Raw genomic sequence first — 20,415 nt, forward strand, 5'->3', positions numbered from 1 at the left:
CATCTTCTGCCACGTTCGGCCCGGAAGCTGAATACTAATCATAGCGACACACGTACGTACACATACACACACATATACACTTCAATGAACTGCTGTGAACACAAATTTGTTTCATTTTAATTTCAATCTTTTAAAAAAAATTCTTATTGTGTTTACCCCATAATTTCCCTGTTCTTAAATACCCACACCTTTATTGCCTTACGGACATAAGCTTGTATTGTTATGCTCGTTCCGGGGCAGCGATGCCCAATAACGGAGTACATTATCAGTAATAATGTACAGCGATGACGTCGCAAAATTCACTGGAATTGGTAATGCTATAATATAATATGCGAATAATCTAGTTATTACCTGAGGAACAACAAGCTCATGGTATGTTGCCAACTCTGGGGAATTATCATTTACATCTGTTATGGTAATTGTGACGTCAGCAGTTGCATATTTGGGGTCAGGACTGAGGTCATGAGCAACGATAGAGAAGTGAACCATATCCAGAGTCTCACGATCGAGATATTTAGCCAGGCTGATTATTCCAGTATTACTATTAATGGTGAACAGATCTAGATATGAAAAGAACACCACACAGTTATTATGGAGTGAACTAGATTATTCGTATTATGGAGTGAACTAGATCATTCGTATTATGGAGTGAATTAGATCATTCGTATTATGGAGTGAACTACATCATTCGTATTATGGAGTGAACTAGATTATTCGTATTATGGAGTGAACTAGATCATTCCTATTATGGAGTGAACTAGATCATTCGTATTATGGAGTGAACTAGATCATTCGTATTATGGAGTGAACTAGATCATTCGTATTATGGAGTGAACTACACCATTCGTATTATGGTCATTCGTATTATGGAGTGAACTAGATTATTCGTATTATGGAGTGAACTAGATCATTCGTATTATGGAGTGAACTAGATTATTCGTATTATGGAGTGAACTAGATTATTCGTATTATGGAGTGAACTACATCATTCGTATTATGGAGTGAACTAGATCATTCGTATTATGGAGTGAACTACATCATTCGTATTATGGCAAAACTTGGAAAGTACGACAAAACTTGGAAATTTACAAAAAGGAAACTTTTAGTAGATATTGTTGTTGCTGTGAATGGAATCTCTCTAAGACAATGTAGAGATATTGTTTGTAAATCTTTTGTCATCATATTTGAACATCATAGTTTATTTATGATTCACAAAAAAATCCTTTCTGAAACGTCCTTATCTCCAATTTTGTACACTGATCAAGTGACCATGTCTTAATGTCAGGATCAGGGATTTCCTGTCAATAACATTATTTCATTTCATCGTGATCGTACGTTTCGTAGGTACACAACTTACCACTATTATTTCCTGACTGAATTTCATAAACAATAACAGCATTTTCTCCTTCATCCAAATCATCGTGAGCTGTAGGATTATTTGGCTGGGTATTAACAGCGCCACCAAGCGGGTGATTTTCTGGAATGCTTCGACTGTATTGAACAGACTCGAACACAGGAGGGTTGTTGACTTCAGTAATATTTACTTCGATCTTCACATGGAAATAATCATAACTAGTCAGAGATTTAAGAACTTAGAACGAGTCTAGCTATCACCGCACAGCACATCACACCACGCCACATCACATCACACCATATAACATCCTACCACATCACAGCACAGCACAGCACAATACATCAAACCACACCACATCATACAATATCACATCCTACCACATCACCACATCACATCACATCACATCATATCACATCACATCACAGCAAAGCAAAGCACAGCACGCCAGATCAGATCAAATCAAACACAGTGCATCACACCTCACCACATCGTACCACATCATATCACAGTACATTACATCATATCACCTCACACTTCATCACATCACATTGCAGTACATCACATCACATTACAATACATCACAAAACATTACAGTACATCACAGAACATCACAGCATATTATCAACATTACACTATTCAAGGAAAGCTTTAAATGTACATACCTGTACAACTGTACTCAGTGGAGTAACACCATTATCACTAGCACGAACAGACAAAATACATACACCGGCAGGTTCATTATATAATTTCCGTGTATTTCTAACGATGCCATTCGATGCATTGATGCTAAATAGTCCATAGGTACAACGACCAGTTGCTAGAGAACAACAACGAACAGTATTCTATAACTCTCTCTCTCTCTCTCTCTCTCTCTCTCTCTCTCTCTCTCTCTCTCTCTCTCTCTCTCTCTCTCTCTCTCTCTCTCTCCTTTATTCAAAAAACAAACAAACCGATTTTGACAAAGAGATGTACATTTTTTTCAGAGAATGTCCACACTTACCTATAATGTCGTACGTTATCTCTGCATTTCTTTCAAAATCGTCATCTGTCGCTTGGACCTGGATAATAACACTATTGGAAGTTGAATTCTTCAGTAATACAACACTGTATGGCAAGTTTACAAATTGTGGTTTATTATCGTTGTAATCTTCAATGTCAAATGTTATCGTAAGTGGTGTAGACGACAGTTGTGAAGGTACGCCATTATCTTCTGCAACCACAGTGATGGTGTACTGATCTAAAACCTCACGGTCAATGACCTTTGCCGTACGGATAATTCCTGATGATTCTGTAAACACATACATATTTATTTCAATCAAACACAGGGTTTTCTATAAGAGTTTACATAAATATCAGTTTCAAAAAACTTTTAGACGCTTTGTGATAACTTCAGGACAACAGAAGGTTTGACAGAATCTTGACGAAACGGTGACTTCTGTACAGATAATTGTGTTGTAATATTCGTTTCGATTCTGTTATATGACAATTATTCTAATTGTACTTGATGACACAACGTTCACTAAAACCACATCTAAATCTACTCTCTAAATCTAAACTTATAAATGCCGTATTGGATAATGGAAACGTATACATTCTTCTTTGAAAATACATTGCTGTTTATAAGGTAAAACAACCAATAATTTCAGTATGCAACTGTACAATTTTTAAACCTAAAATAGTTTCACGAAATGTTAATTTACACATCTAAAATGGAAAATATAGTACAAAATTTTGTTTAAACATTGTGGGCATATTTATGTTCAACATTGTGCATATTAAGAATTGTTAAAACGCCATTTTAAACCGTGGCTTCAAAATGTACGGGAACCAATATAAATGATGTATTACCCTCTATACGAAAGTGTCCATCTGCGTTATCAGTTAATTTGAATGATATCTCATTATTTACACCTGTGTCAGGATCGCTCGCTGTGACGAGGGCTACCTGAAATATTCAGAGCAAAGTTGAGATTAAAGTCACGTCGTGTATTGGAAACTATGTTGGTGTTCGGCAATGCTTGAACTTAATTCAAGTTAACAATTTTCTCCTTCTGAGTATTAAACATCTGAGCCGATGTAGGGTGTTTACGGAGTCTTGCATAGATAACTACTATGCAGTGTAGTATACAATACATTTTAAGTCAACTTCTGAGGAAATCTGCACAAACAAAGTCTTTTTCACCATGTAATAATTTGTTTTGATTGTTATAAAATATTAGAGTAAAATGAACAATCCAATGACAAACCAAAACAAATACAACGGTTTGAATCCTACCTCAGTCCCATTCAAAACAGTTTCTTGTACAGTAACTGTCGGTGTATCTGTGCTAATAGTTGGTGTATTGTCATTTACATCAATGACAGGAATTATAATAGTTATAGTGGAAGTCAAAGAAACGTTACCCATGTCTTCAACCTAGGAAATAATTGTAAGTTATAGTGAAGGTCAAACAAACGTTACCCATGCCGTCAACCTAGGAAATGAAACACACACATGCACACACGCGCGCACGCACGCACGCACGCACGCACGCACACACACACACACACACATACATAAACACAGGCATACATACATACATAAATAAATACATACATACATACATACATACATACATACATACATATACACACACACACACACACACACACACAAACACACACACACACGCACGCATGCATGCATGCATGCATGCATACATACATACATACATACATACATACATACATACATACATACATACATACATACATACATACACATATACATACATACATACATACATACATACATACATACGTACGTACGTACATACATACATTTATTTCAATTCAAATCTTGTACATAGTCTGCTGTACTGTGTATGTTATGTAATTGTGATTGAAAATGTATTCGCAAAGAATGGACAGGGTTTTTTTTATTTCTCTCGTTATTAGCATCTATATTCACGATTTTTTTTCTGCTTTTGTTGTTGAGGGATTGAAAGACCAGAAATATGAATTAATTTTACCGTGATTATCAAGTTGTATGTATCGAGTATTTCTCTATCAACCGTTCCATTAACACTGATCACACCAGTGATATCATATCCACTATGGTCAATATGATGAATATTAAAAATAGCATCTACAACAAAGATAGAATATAATGATAATTATAGATTTATATAAGGACGGACAGACAGACAGACAGACAGACAGACAGACAGACAGACAGACAGACAGACAGACAGACAGACAGACAGACAGACAGACAAATATATAGTATCACATACATTCTTATATATTGACACACGTGTAACATGATTTGCCAATGCAGTTACAATACTGCAACATATATACATTTTGTTTGTAATGTGATTATTTTCAGAGACTTACCATCATTTCCACTGATAATACTAAATACAACCTTGCCATTGTTACCCTGGTCTCCGTCATATACATGTAGACGAAGGAACGAGTCATTCAGTTGGTTTTCTATAAGACCTTCACTGACTGTGAAAACAGGACCAGGTGGCTCTTTAAAATAGGGTGTTACGTCATTGACATCCTCAATCATTATTATGACCTGAAGGAAAGATTGCCAAATAAAGATTACTTCAAAACATGACATAAAATAAATCAAACAAGCTATTCTAGCGACATATAACATTTCAGTAAAGAACATTTAATAAGATATACGGTTATTGTGTTGGTCTCCCTCCCTCCCTCCCTCCCTCCCTCCCTCCCTCTCTCTCTCTCTCTCTCTCTCTCTCTCTCTCTCTCTCTCTCTCTCTCTCTCTCTCTCTCTCTCTCTCTCTCTCTCTCTCTCTCTCTCTCTCTCTCTCTCTCTCTCTCTCTCTCTCTCTCTCTCTCTCTCTCTCTCTCTCTCTCTCTCTCTCTCTCTCTCTCTCTCTCTCTCTCTCTCTCTCACTTGTATGTGTCCTGTTTTCACCATAATAATTATTCGCCAATGTTTGACACGTTTTCATTGCCAGTCTACTACTAATGATGCACAATGAGAAGTCACACAACAAGGTGGATCACAACTAGTAAATATAAATTCCAAATTCACATAAAAGATTGAACCTCTTCCTATGAGCAACTGTCTATTGTCACCCGAGACAAAAATCAAAACACATCTTTATGAATACTATGAAAGATATAATAATCGTAACTAACTGTTGTAAATGCAAATGTATCAGGATCGATATCACTTCTTGCAAGTACATTGAATCGAAGTACAGGAGTCGATTCCCTATCCAATGGAGATGACGTAATTATACTACCCTGTGTAAAAAGTAGAATATGAGAAAATGCATATAATTAACGTTGTAAAGTATGTAAGGTGTTAAACAAAATTAACACTGTTAAACTTAAGTCAAACGCATTTCAATTAAAATTGTAGTATCACCAGAGAATCTGACACCATTGAAATGTATTAGGAGAGTTACAGAGCTGTGACAGGCTTGCTCAGTGTATGCTGTGGCAGGCCTGCTGTGTTTTTAGATTGCAATGCAATTCCTTTTCAATATATCACCTTTAATGAGCATGATGCAAAAAGTGAATCACAGTATAGTGCACTTACCGTTTTATTGAGGAGTGATATTCCTGGAATTTCAAATGTTAATTCATATGTGATATCAGTGACGTTTAATACTTGCACAGTTCCAATGTGTTGGGCGCCCTCTACATTTTCTTGAATGTTAAACTCGTACAAACTGTTATCGAAGTTTAAAATTGTACTTGCTGAGGGCCGTTCAATCGTGATATCAACACGTGAAGTATCGAATTTTGAAGGATCGCCGATGTTTCTCGCTGTAATATCAAAAGTGATCGTGTTGCTCTGTTCAACTGTGTCCCTTGAAACCCTAACAATTCCGGTGTTATCGATGTCAAATGTATCATTGTATTCAGCATGTTCAACCGTGTAATATACCATTGCATTTGTACCGATATCTTCATCTGTCGCTAACACTACAGTAACGATAGTTCCGTTCAAAAGTTGAGACGTCAATGGCAGAAGTAAAGTTGACGAATAAACATCTCTTGTAAATACAGGCGAGTTATCATTAATGTCATTAACTATTACTCGTACTGTTGTGACAGAGGAACGTGGTGTCAATCCGCCATCTTTCGCAATAACATCGAATGTATAAGAATCCATGGTTTCCCTGTCTAGGGCGGCTTGCAGATAAATTGTTCCGCTCACAGAATCCACATCAAATGTTGACGTATTATTGAGTGAGTATGCAACTCTGCCATTCTCATATTTGTCAGGATCAGTCGCTATGGCCGTTAGTATCGAAGATGATACACCAACATCTTCTGAGACGTGCACTACATAATGTAATTCAGTAAACTGAGGTGTATTATCATTGATATCGGTAATAGTAATGCTGATATCAATGGAAGTCTGTTGTACAGGTAGGCCTTGATCCCTGGCAATTATAACAATATCGTATTTGTCGTTCATCTCTCTGTCCAATTCACTTAGCACAGACAATTCACCAGTTTCAATGTCCACACTGAATTTACCTTCACTGCCCGACTGAAATGAGTACAACAATTTTGCATTGAGTCCCTCATCGGCATCCGTAGCATCAACAACTGTTAGAATTGTCCCTCTACCTATATTCTCCGCAACTTGGAAGCTTATCTGAGATTGTGTAAATATTGGTTTGTTATCATTTGCATCGGTCACGTTAATTATCAAAGGTACTACGCTAGATTTCCCAGTCACGTTACCAGCCATGTCACGTGCTATCACGTTGAGATGATATACTTTTGTAGTTTCGAAGTCAAGATTAATTTGATCTGTCGTCATGACAACACCGGTTTTTGGATCGATAGAGAATTGTTCATGTCCATTTCCTGACAATGAGAATGTGAGTTGTGCGTTGATGCCTGTATCTCTGTCAGTCGCTCTGATTTCTGGAATCTGAAAGAATTTAATTAATGTATTGCGTATTATGAATATTTATTTACCTTTGTTCTTTAGTGGTATGTCGTTTTCATTATTTTAATTCTTGAACTCATTATAACCTCTCAGTATTAGAAACATATCTGCTACTCCCCCCTCCCCCCCCACGCTTTAAATAGAAAACGAACATTTATATGCGAACAATTCATATCAAGACAAATTCATATCCCACGTAATAAATGAATACTGGATGTCAAAGGTCAATGATATAACATAATATAGTCACAGCCTTTGAATTGAATGATATACTCATCACCATGAACCATTGCTTTGAGGTCATGTGATACAGTGTCACAGACAGACAGACATGCATCAGTTAAAAATTACTATAGCACATTCTGGCAAGATACGACGATCCTTAGTAAACATACGATGTCTCTATACGGTGACGATAAAACACGATTGTCTTTTGTTCTAGAGTACCAGACAGATTATTTCGTCTTGCATAAAATATACAATATTATATTAATATCATTCACGATATCATTATTCTATTTGTCAATCAACTGTCTGTGTCTTTCTTCTTAATTAATTAAATGAATTTTGCAAATAAACTGTTTCATTTTTCCTCCATACTAAAGCTTACCAATGTTTGTCATGTCATCTTTGATATCAATATTGTACAGAAATGTGTTCGTGATTAATGTTATGTCTAAACTAATTATGTTAAAGCTAGTCTAAGTAAAAAAAAAAGCTTGCGTCAAAACGTCTATGCAATATCTGACCTTACCATATCTACATTACAGGGGAAATTACCAAACTATTCTTTTCGTTATAAAGTTAATCAATTAAAGGTATATTTTGGAGAAATGTTCCTGTTTCATTTACTCACAATAACCACAGTTTGTATCTCGTTAGATAATCCGACATCTTCCACTATCGTGGCAGAGTAAGAATCTTCATCGAATATGGGATAATTGTCATTAACGTCTTCGATTGTTACAATTACATAGGTCTATGTGGAGAACAGAACAGTGTAACTTTACAATTACATATGTCTATGTGGAGAACAGAACAGTGTAACTTTACAATTACATATGTCTATGTGGAGAACAGAACAGTGTAACTGTACAATTACATATGTATATGTGGAGAACAGAACAGTGTAACTTTACAATTACACATGTCTATGTGGAGAACAGAACAGTGTAACCTTACAATTACATATGTCTATGTGGAGAACAGAACAGTGTAACTTTACAATTACATATGTCTATGTGGAGAACAGAACAGTGTAACTGTACAATTACATATGTCTATGTGGAGAACAGAACAGTGTAACTGTACAATTACATAGGTCTATGTGGAGAACAGAACAGTGTAACTGTACAATTACATAGGTCTATGTGGAGAACAGAACAGTGTAACTTTACAATTACATATGTCTATGTGGAGAACAGAACAGTGTAACTGTACAATTACATAGGTCTATGTGGAGAACAGAACAGTGTAACTTTACAATTACATATGTCTAGGTGGAGAACAGAACAGTGTAACTGTACAATTACATATGTATATATGGAGAACAGAACAGTGTAACTTTACAATTACATATGTCTAGGTGGAGAACAGAACAGTGTAACTTTACAATTACATATGTCTATGTGAAGAACAGAACAGTGTAACCTTACGATTACATTAGTCTATGTGGAGAACAGAACAGTGTAACCTTACGATTACATTAGTCTATGTGGAGAACAGAACAGTGTAACCTTACGATTACATATGTCTAGGTGGAGAACAGAACAGTGTAACTGTACAATTACATATGTATATGTGGAGAACAGAACAGTGTAACTTTACAATTACATATGTCTAGGTGGAGAACAGAACAGTGTAACTGTACAATTACATATGTCTATGTGGAGAACAGAACAGTGTAACTTTACAATTACATATGTCTATGTGGAGAACAGAACAGTGTAACTTTACAATTACATATGTCTAGGTGGAGAACAGAACAGTGTAACTTTACAATTACATATGTCTATGTGGAGAACAGAACAGTGTAACTGTACAATTACATATGTATATGTGGAGAACAGAACAGTGTAACTTTACAATTACATATGTCTATGTGGAGAACAGAACAGTGTAACTTTACAATTACATATGTCTAGGTGGAGAACAGAACAGTGTAACTTTACAATTACATATGTCTATGTGGAGAACAGAACAGTGTAACTGTACAATTACATATGTCTATGTGGAGAACAGAACAGTGTAACTTTACAATTACATATGTCTATGTGGAGAACAGAACAGTGTAACTTTACAATTACATATGTCTAGGTGGAGAACAGAACAGTGTAACTTTACAATTACATATGTCTATGTGGAGAACAGAACAGTGTAACTGTACAATTACATATGTATATGTGGAGAACAGAACAGTGTAACTTTACAATTACATATGTCTATGTGGAGAACAGAACAGTGTAACTTTACAATTACATATGTATATGTGGAGAACAGAACAGTGTAACTTTACAATTACATATGTCTATGTGGAGAACAGAACAGTGTAACTTTACAATTACATATGTATATGTGGAGAACAGAACAGTGTAACTGTACGATTACATATGTCTAGGTGGAGAACAGAACAGTGTAACTGTACAATTACATATGTCTATGTGGAGAACAGAACAGTGTAACTTTACAATTACATATGTCTATGTGGAGAACAGAACAGTGTAACTGTACAATTACATAGGTCTATGTGGAGAACAGAACAGTGTAACTGTACAATTACATATGTCTATGTGGAGAACAGAACAGTGTAACTGTACAATTACATATGTATATGTGGAGAACAGAACAGTGTAACTTTACAATTACATATGTCTATGTGGAGAACAGAACAGTGTAACTGTACAATTACATATGTCTATGTGGAGAACAGAACAGTGTAACTTTACAATTACATATGTCTATGTGGAGAACAGAACAGTGTAACTTTACAATTACATATGTCTAGGTGGAGAACAGAACAGTGTAACTTTACAATTACATATGTCTATGTGGAGAACAGAACAGTGTAACTGTACAATTACATATGTATATGTGGAGAACAGAACAGTGTAACTTTACAATTACATATGTCTATGTGGAGAACAGAACAGTGTAACTTTACAATTACATATGTATATGTGGAGAACAGAACAGTGTAACTTTACAATTACATATGTCTATGTGGAGAACAGAACAGTGTAACTTTACAATTACATATGTATATGTGGAGAACAGAACAGTGTAACTGTACGATTACATATGTCTAGGTGGAGAACAGAACAGTGTAACTGTACAATTACATATGTCTATGTGGAGAACAGAACAGTGTAACTTTACAATTACATATGTCTATGTGGAGAACAGAACAGTGTAACTGTACAATTACATAGGTCTATGTGGAGAACAGAACAGTGTAACTGTACAATTACATATGTCTATGTGGAGAACAGAACAGTGTAACTGTACAATTACATATGTATATGTGGAGAACAGAACAGTGTAACTTTACAATTACATATGTCTATGTGGAGAACAGAACAGTGTAACTGTACAATTACATATGTCTATGTGGAGAACAGAACAGTGTAACTGTACAATTACATATGTATATGTGGAGAACAGAACAGTGTAACTGTACAATTACATTAGTCTATGTGGAGAACAGAACAGTGTAACCTTACAATTACATTAGTCTATGTGGAGAACAGAACAGTGTAACCTTACGATTACATTAGTCTATGTGGAGAACAGAACAGTGTAACTGTACAATTACATTAGTCTATGTGGAGAACAGAACAGTGTAACCTTACAATTACATTAGTCTATGTGGAGAACAGAACAGTGTAACCTTACAATTACATTAGTCTATGTGGAGAACAGAACAGTGTAACTGTACAATTACATTAGTCTATGTGGAGAACAGAACAGTGTAACCTTACAATTACATTAGTCTATGTGGAGAACAGAACAGTGTAACCTTACAATTACATTAGTCTATGTGGAGAACAGAACAGAAGTGAAACTTTACAATTACATATGTATATGTGGAGAACAGAACAGAGTAACTTTACAATTACATATGTCTATGTGGAGAACAGAACAGTGTAACTTTACAATTACATTAGTCTATGTGGAGAACAGAACAGTGTAACCTTACAATTACATTAGTCTATGTGGAGAACAGAACAGTGTAACCTTACGATTACATTAGTCTATGTGGAGAACAGAACAGTGTAACTGTACAATTACATTAGTCTATGTGGAGAACAGAACAGTGTAACCTTACAATTACATTAGTCTATGTGGAGAACAGAACAGTGTAACCTTACAATTACATTAGTCTATGTGGAGAACAGAACAGTGTAACTGTACAATTACATTAGTCTATGTGGAGAACAGAACAGTGTAACCTTACAATTACATTAGTCTATGTGGAGAACAGAACAGTGTAACCTTACGATTACATATGTCTATGTGGAGAACAGAACAGTGTAACTGTACAATTACATTAGTCTATGTGGAGAACAGAACAGTGTAACTGTACAATTACATAGGTCTATGTGGAGAACAGAACAGTGTAACTTTACAATTACATATGTCTATGTGGAGAACAGAACAGTGTAACTGTACAATTACATAGGTCTATGTGGAGAACAGAACAGTGTAACTGTACAATTACATTAGTCTATGTGGAGAACAGAACAGTGTAACCTTACGATTACATATGTCTATGTGGAGAACAGAACAGAAGTGAAACTTTACAATTACATATGTATATGTGGAGAACAGAACAGTGTAACTTTACAATTACATATGTATATGTGGAGAACAGAACAGAGTAACTTTACAATTACATATGTCTATGTGGAGAACAGAACAGTGTAACTTTACAATTACATATGTCTATGTGGAGAACAGAACAGAAGTGAAACTTTACAATTACATATGTATATGTGGAGAACAGAACAGTGTAACTGTACAATTACATATGTCTATGTGGAGAACAGAACAGTGTAACTTTACAATTACATATGTCTATGTGGAGAACAGAACAGAAGTGAAACTTTACAATTACATATGTATATGTGGAGAACAGAACAGAGTAACTTTACAATTACATATGTCTATGTGGAGAACAGAACAGAAGTGAAACTTTACAATTACATATGTCTATGTGGAGAAAAGAACAGTGAAACTTTACGATTACATTAGTCTAGAGTTCTAAACATGAACAATAACACGACTATTATGTCATGACAAAGTGACTGGTTCTAATAAACTAGTTTCATTTGTAATTATACAGCTGTAATGACATTACCGTAAAATGGTAAGAATTCTACTACAATACATTAATATTGTAATATTTTGATGTATATGTGTACTAACCTCACTACCAGTCAAACATTGATTTTCTAGAGCAATTACTGTGAAGTTATCTGCGTCCTGTTCTTCACGATCAAGATGACCTGATGTAGTAACAACGCCCTGAAATATAACGTCACAGATTTATAGCCTAGGAAGTGGCATAGAAGATTATAATCGATATATCCATCTATGGATTAAATTGGTTATGTCACATCTCACCATGGCAATTAGTCTTGGAATAAGACCTCGTGTTTGTGCTCCGAAGGTTGCCGAAGAATATGAAAGTACCCGGGGTGCACCGGGCGCAAACACCCTCCATTACATCTTTGGTGCAAAGCCACCTTCGGTTGCTTGTAATACTAAGAGCTAGACAACATGGCAAACTTGTAATCGTTGCTAGTGATGTACAACGACCAGAGTAAAGATAGTTATGTAATGTATGCAACTTCTGTATAGGTTGTGACAATTATTAATAATATAATTTACAATCCGAATGATATGTATAATTTCATACAGAACTGATCTGATCAGAACTCACAGCTAAGGCGAAATAATACTTAATTGTTTCTTGCGTATGAACAACATGAACAACAATCGTTGCAATTTTATTCAAAAACTCTTAGGCTATTACGTGTAGCCGCGTTCATTATCGGAATTACATTTTTGATATAGTAGTGATTGCAGCTTGATATAGTAGTGATTGCAGCTTGATATAGTAGTGGTTGCAGCTTGATATAGTAGTGATTGCAGCTTGATATAGTAGTGATTGCAGCTTGGTTATAGTAGTGATTGCAGCTTGATATAGTAGTGGTTGCAGCTTGATATAGTAGTGGTTGCAGCTTGATATAGTAGTGATTGCAGCTTGATATAGTAGTGATTGCAGCTTGATATAGTAGTGATTGCAGCTTGATATAGTAGTGATTGCAGCTTGATTATAGTAGTGGTTGCAGCTTGATATAGTAGTGATTGCAGCTTGATATAGTAGTGATTGCAGCTTGGTTATAGTAGTGATTGCAGCTTGATATAGTAGTGATTGCAGCTTGATATAGTAGTGGTTGCAGCTTGATATAGTAGTGATTGCATTTTGATTATAGTAGTGATTGCAGCTTGATATAGTAGTGATTGCAGCTTGGTTATAGTAGTGATTGCAGCTTGATATAGTAGTGGTTGCAGCTTGATATAGTAGTGATTGCAGCTTGATATAGTAGTGGTTGCAGCTTGGTTATAGTAGTGATTGCAGCTTGATATAGTAGTGGTTGCAGCTTGATATAGTAGTGATTGCAGCTTGATATAGTAGCGGTTGCAGCTTGATATAGTAGTGGTTGCAGCTTGATATTGTAGTGATTGCAGCTTGGTTATAGTAGTGATTGCAGCTTGATATAGTAGTGGTTGCAGCTTGGTTATAGTAGTGATTGCAGCTTGATATAGTAGTGATTGCAGCTTGGTTATAGTAGTGATTGCAGCTTGATATAGTAGTGATTGCATTTTGATTATAGTAGTGATTGCAGCTTGATATAGTAGTGATTGCAGCTAGGTTATAGTAGTGATTGCAGCTTGATATAGTAGTGGTTGCAGCTTGATATAGTAGTGATTGCAGCTTGATATAGTAGTGGTTGCAGCTTGATATAGTAGTGGTTGCAGCTTGATATTGTAGTGATTGCAGCTTGGTTATAGTAGTGATTGCAGCTTGATATAGTAGTGGTTGCAGCTTGATATTGTAGTGATTGCAGCTTGGTTATAGTAGTAATTGCAGCTTGATATAGTAGTGATTGCAGCTTGATATAGTAGTGATTGCAGCTTGATATAGTAGTGGTTGCAGCTTGATATAGTAGTGGTTGCAGCTTGATATAGTAGTGATTGCAGCTTGGTTATAATAGTGGTTGCAGTTTGATTATAGTAGTGATTGCAGCTTGATATAGTAGTGATTGCAGCTTGATATAGTAGTGATTGCAGCTTGATATAGTAGTGATTGCAGCTTGACATAGTGGTGATTGCAGCTTGACATAGTAGTGATTGCAGCTTGATATAGTAGTGATTGCAGCTTGATATAGTAGTGATTGCAGCTTGATATAGTAGTGATTGCAGCTTGATATTGTAGTGATTGCAGCTTGACATAGTAGTGATTGCAGCTTGACATAGTGGTGATTGCAGCTTGATATAGTAGTGATTGCAGCTTGATATAGTAGTGATTGCAGCTTGACATAGTGGTGATTGCAGCTTGATATAGTAGTGATTGCAGCTTGATATAGTAGTGATTGCAGCTTGACATAGTGGTGATTGCAGCTTGGTTATAGTAGTGATTGCAGCTTGATATAGTAGTGATTGCAGCTTGATATAGTAGTGGGTGCAGCTTGATATAGTAGTGATTGCATTTTGATTATAGTAGTGATTGCAGCTTGATATAGTAGTGATTGCAGCTTGGTTATAGTAGTGATTGCAGCTTGATATAGTAGTGGTTGCAGCTTGATATAGTAGTGATTGCAGCTTGATATAGTAGTGGTTGCAGCTTGATATAGTAGTGGTTGCAGCTTGATATTGTAGTGGTTGCAGCTTGGTTATAGTAGTGATTGCAGCTTGATATAGCAGTGGTTGCAGCTTGATATTGTAGTGATTGCAGCTTGGTTATAGTAGTGATTGCAGCTTGATATAGTAGTGATTGCAGCTTGATATAGTAGTGATTGCAGCTTGATATAGTAGTGGTTGCAGCTTGATATAGTAGTGGTTGCAGCTTGATATAGTAGTGATTGCAGCTTGGTTATAGTAGTGGTTGCAGTTTGATTATAGAAGTGATTGCAGCTTGATATAGTAGTGATTGCAGCTTGATATAGTAGTGATTGCAGCTTGATATAGTAGTGATTGCAGCTTGACATAGTGGTGATTGCAGCTTGACATAGTAGTGATTGCAGCTTGATATAGTAGTGATTGCAGCTTGATATAGTAGTGATTGTAGCTTGATATAGTAGTGATTGCAGCTTGATATAGTAGTGATTGCAGCTTGATATTGTAGTGATTGCAGCTTGACATAGTAGTGATTGCAGCTTGACATAGTGGTGATTGCAGCTTGATATAGTAGTGATTGCAGCTTGATATAGTAGTGATTGCAGCTTGACATAGTGGTGATTGCAGCTTGATATAGTAGTGATTGCAGCTTGATATAGTAGTGATTGCAGCTTGACATAGTGGTGATTGCAGCTTGATATAGTAGTGATTGCAGCTTGATATTGTAGTGATTGCAGCTTGACATAGTAGTGATTGCAGCTTGACATAGTAGTGATTGCAGCTTGATATAGTAGTGATTGCAGCTTGATATAGTAGTGATTGTAGCTTGACATAGTGGTGATTGCAGCTTGATATAGTAGTGATTGCAGCTTGATATAGTAGTGATTGCAGCTTGACATAGTGGTGATTGCAGCTTGGTTATAGTAGTGATTGCAGCTTGATATAGTAGTGATTGCAGCTTGATATAGTAGTGGGTTCAGCTTGATATAGTAGTGATTGCATTTTGATTATAGTAGTGATTGCAGCTTGATATAGTAGTGATTGCAGCTTGGTTATAGTAGTGATTGCAGCTTGATATAGTAGTGGTTGCAGCTTGATATAGTAGTGATTGCAGCTTGATATAGTAGTGGTTGCAGCTTGATATAGTAGTGGTTGCAGCTTGATATTGTAGTGGTTGCAGCTTGGTTATAGTAGTGATTGCAGCTTGATATAGTAGTGGTTGCAGCTTGATATTGTAGTGATTGCAGCTTGGTTATAGTAGTGATTGCAGCTTGATATAGTAGTGATTGCAGCTTGATATAGTAGTGATTGCAGCTTGATATAGTAGTGGTTGCAGCTTGATATAGTAGTGGTTGCAGCTTGATATAGTAGTGATTGCAGCTTGGTTATAGTAGTGGTTGCAGTTTGAATATAGAAGTGATTGCAGCTTGATATAGTAGTGATTGCAGCTTGATATAGTAGTGATTGCAGCTTGATATAGTAGTGATTGCAGCTTGACATAGTGGTGATTGCAGCTTGACATAGTAGTGATTGCAGCTTGATATAGTAGTGATTGCAGCTTGATATAGTAGTGATTGTAGCTTGATATAGTAGTGATTGCAGCTTGATATAGTAGTGATTGCAGCTTGATATTGTAGTGATTGCAGCTTGACATAGTAGTGATTGCAGCTTGACATAGTGGTGATTGCAGCTTGATATAGTAGTGATTGCAGCTTGATATAGTAGTGATTGCAGCTTGACATAGTGGTGATTGCAGCTTGATATAGTAGTGATTGCAGCTTGATATAGTAGTGATTGCAGCTTGACATAGTGGTGATTGCAGCTTGATATAGTAGTGATTGCAGCTTGATATAGTAGTGATTGCAACTTGATATAGTAGTGGTTGCAGCTTGATATAGTAGTGGTTGCAGCTTGATATAGTAGTGATTGCAGCTTGGTTATAGTAGTGGTTGCATTTTGATTATAGTAGTGATTGCAGCTTGATATAGTAGTGATTGCAGCTTGATATAGTAGTGATTGCAGGTTGATATAGTAGTGATTGCAGCTTCATATAGTAGTGGTTGCAGCTTGATATAGTAGTGATTGCAGCTTGATATAGTAGTAATTGCAGCTTGATATAGTAGTGATTGCAGCTTGATATAGTAGTGATTGCAGCTTGATATAGTAGTGGTTGCAGTTTGATATAGTAGTGATTGCAGCTTGACATAGTGGTGATTGCAGCTTGACATAGTAGTGATTGCAGCTTGATATAGTAGTGATTGCAGCTTGATATAGTAGTGATTGCAGCTTGACATAGTGATTGCAGCTTGATATAGTAGTGATTGCAGCTTGATATAGTAGTGATTGCAGCTTGATATAGTACTGATCGCAGCTTGACATAGTGGTGATTGCAGCTTGACATAGTGGTGATTGCAGCTTGATATAGTAGTGATTGCAGCTTGATATAGTAGTGATTGCAGCTTGACATAGTGGTGATTGCAGCTTGATATAGTAGTGATTGCATTTTGATTATAGTAGTGATTGCAGCTTGATATAGTAGTGATTGCAGCTTGGTTATAGTAGTGATTGCAGCTTGATATAGTAGTGGTTGCAGCTTGATATAGTAGTGATTGCAGCTTGATATAGTAGTGGTTGCAGCTTGATATAGTAGTGGTTGCAGCTTGATATTGTAGTGGTTGCAGCTTGGTTATAGTAGTGATTGCAGCTTGATATAGTAGTGGTTGCAGCTTGATATTGTAGTGATTGCAGCTTGGTTATAGTAGTGATTGCAGCTTGATATAGTAGTGATTGCAGCTTGATATAGTAGTGATTGCAGCTTGATATAGTAGTGGTTGCAGCTTGATATAGTAGTGGTTGCAGCTTGATATAGTAGTGATTGCAGCTTGGTTATAGTAGTGGTTGCAGTTTGAATATAGAAGTGATTGCAGCTTGATATAGTAGTGATTGCAGCTTGATATAGTAGTGATTGCAGCTTGATATAGTAGTGATTGCAGCTTGACATAGTGGTGATTGCAGCTTGACATAGTAGTGATTGCAGCTTGATATAGTAGTGATTGCAGCTTGATATAGTAGTGATTGTAGCTTGATATAGTAGTGATTGCAGCTTGATATAGTAGTGATTGCAGCTTGATATTGTAGTGATTGCAGCTTGACATAGTAGTGATTGCAGCTTGACATAGTGGTGATTGCAGCTTGATATAGTAGTGATTGCAGCTTGATATAGTAGTGATTGCAGCTTGACATAGTGGTGATTGCAGCTTGATATAGTAGTGATTGCAGCTTGATATAGTAGTGATTGCAGCTTGACATAGTGGTGATTGCAGCTTGATATAGTAGTGATTGCAGCTTGATATAGTAGTGATTGCAACTTGATATAGTAGTGGTTGCAGCTTGATATAGTAGTGGTTGCAGCTTGATATAGTAGTGATTGCAGCTTGGTTATAGTAGTGGTTGCATTTTGATTATAGTAGTGATTGCAGCTTGATATAGTAGTGATTGCAGCTTGATATAGTAGTGATTGCAGGTTGATATAGTAGTGATTGCAGCTTCATATAGTAGTGGTTGCAGCTTGATATAGTAGTGATTGCAGCTTGATATAGTAGTAATTGCAGCTTGATATAGTAGTGATTGCAGCTTGATATAGTAGTGATTGCAGCTTGATATAGTAGTGGTTGCAGTTTGATATAGTAGTGATTGCAGCTTGACATAGTGGTGATTGCAGCTTGACATAGTAGTGATTGCAGCTTGATATAGTAGTGATTGCAGCTTGATATAGTAGTGATTGCAGCTTGACATAGTAGTGATTGCAGCTTGATATAGTAGTGATTGCAGCTTGATATAGTAGTGATTGCAGCTTGATATAGTACTGATCGCAGCTTGACATAGTGGTTATTGCAGCTTGACATAGTGGTGATTGCAGCTTGATATAGTAGTGATTGCAGCTTGATATAGTAGTGATTGCAGCTTGACATAGTGGTGATTGCAGCTTGATATAGTAGTGATTGCAGCTTGACATAGTGGTGATTGCAGCTTGATATAGTAGTGATTGCAGCTTGATATAGTAGTGATTGCAGCTTGACATAGTGGTGATTGCAGCTTGATATAGTAGTGATTGCAGCTTGATATAGTAGTGATTGCAGCTTGATATAGTAGTGATTGCAGCTTGATATAGCAGTGATTGCAGCTTGATATAGTAGTGATTGCAGCTTGATATAGTAGTGATTGCAGCTTGATATAGTAGTGATTGCAGCTTGATATAGTGGTGATTGCAGCTTGATATAGTAGTGATTGCAGCTTGACATAGTGGTGATTGCAGCTTGATATAGTAGTGATTGCAGCTTGATATAGTAGTGATTGCAGCTTGATATAGTAGTGATTGCAGCTTGATATAGTAGTGATTGCAGCTTGATATAGTAGTGGTTGCAGCTTGATTATAGTAGTGATTGCAGCTTGATATAGTAGTGATTGCAGCTTGATATAGTAGTGATTGCAGCTTGATATAGTAGTGATTGCAGCTTGATATAGTAGTGATTGCAGCTTGATATAGTAGTGATTGCAGCTTGACATAGTGGTGATTGCAGCTTGATATAGTAGTGATTGCAGCTTGATATAGTAGTGATTGCAGCTTGACATAGTGGTGATTGCAGCTTGATATAGTAGTGATTGCAGCTTGACATAGTGGTGATTGCAGCTTGATATAGTGGTGATTGCAGCTTGACATAGTGGTGATTGCAGCTTGATATAGTAGTGATTGCAGCTTGATATAGTAGTGATTGCAGCTTGACATAGTGGTGATTGCAGCTTGATATAGTAGTGATTGCAGCTTGATATAGTAGTGATTGCAGCTTGATATAGTAGTGATTGCAGCTTGACATAGTGGTGATTGCAGCTTGATATAGTAGTGATTGCAGCTTGATATAGTAGTGATTGCAGCTTGATATAGTATTGATTGCAGCTTGATATAGTAGTGATTGCAGCTTGACATAGTGGTGATTGCAGCTTGATATAGTAGTGATTGCAGCTTGATATAGTGGTGATTGCAGCTTGATATAGTAGTGATTGCAGCTTGACATAGTGGTGATTGCAGCTTGATATAGTAGTTATTGCAGCTTGATATAGTAGTGATTGCAGCTTGACATAGTAGTGATTGCAGCTTGATATAGTAGTGATTGCAGCTTGATATAGTAGTGATTGCAGTTTGATATAGTACTGATCGCAGCTT

General features: G+C 36.4%; 1 protein-coding gene across 1 annotated transcript in view; it reads right to left on the bottom strand.

Annotated features, from left to right (window-relative positions):
• The window catches only part of LOC144442158 (uncharacterized), an 84,940-nt gene that overhangs the window by 13,402 nt on the left and 51,123 nt on the right, over positions 1-20,415 (bottom strand). The window contains exons 40-51 of the mRNA XM_078131425.1: positions 12,717-12,815; positions 8,149-8,271; positions 5,922-7,274; positions 5,516-5,623; positions 4,733-4,922; positions 4,366-4,481; positions 3,630-3,770; positions 3,203-3,299; positions 2,355-2,642; positions 2,017-2,171; positions 1,358-1,550; positions 352-560 (exon numbers count right to left, since the gene is read on the bottom strand). Coding sequence (XP_077987551.1) covers positions 352-560; positions 1,358-1,550; positions 2,017-2,171; positions 2,355-2,642; positions 3,203-3,299; positions 3,630-3,770; positions 4,366-4,481; positions 4,733-4,922; positions 5,516-5,623; positions 5,922-7,274; positions 8,149-8,271; positions 12,717-12,815 — 3,072 coding nt within the window. The remainder of the gene's footprint in view (positions 1-351; positions 561-1,357; positions 1,551-2,016; positions 2,172-2,354; positions 2,643-3,202; positions 3,300-3,629; positions 3,771-4,365; positions 4,482-4,732; positions 4,923-5,515; positions 5,624-5,921; positions 7,275-8,148; positions 8,272-12,716; positions 12,816-20,415) is intronic.

This window comes from Glandiceps talaboti, chromosome 11, assembly GCF_964340395.1.
Source record: "Glandiceps talaboti chromosome 11, keGlaTala1.1, whole genome shotgun sequence".
NCBI lineage: Eukaryota > Metazoa > Hemichordata > Enteropneusta > Spengelidae > Glandiceps > Glandiceps talaboti.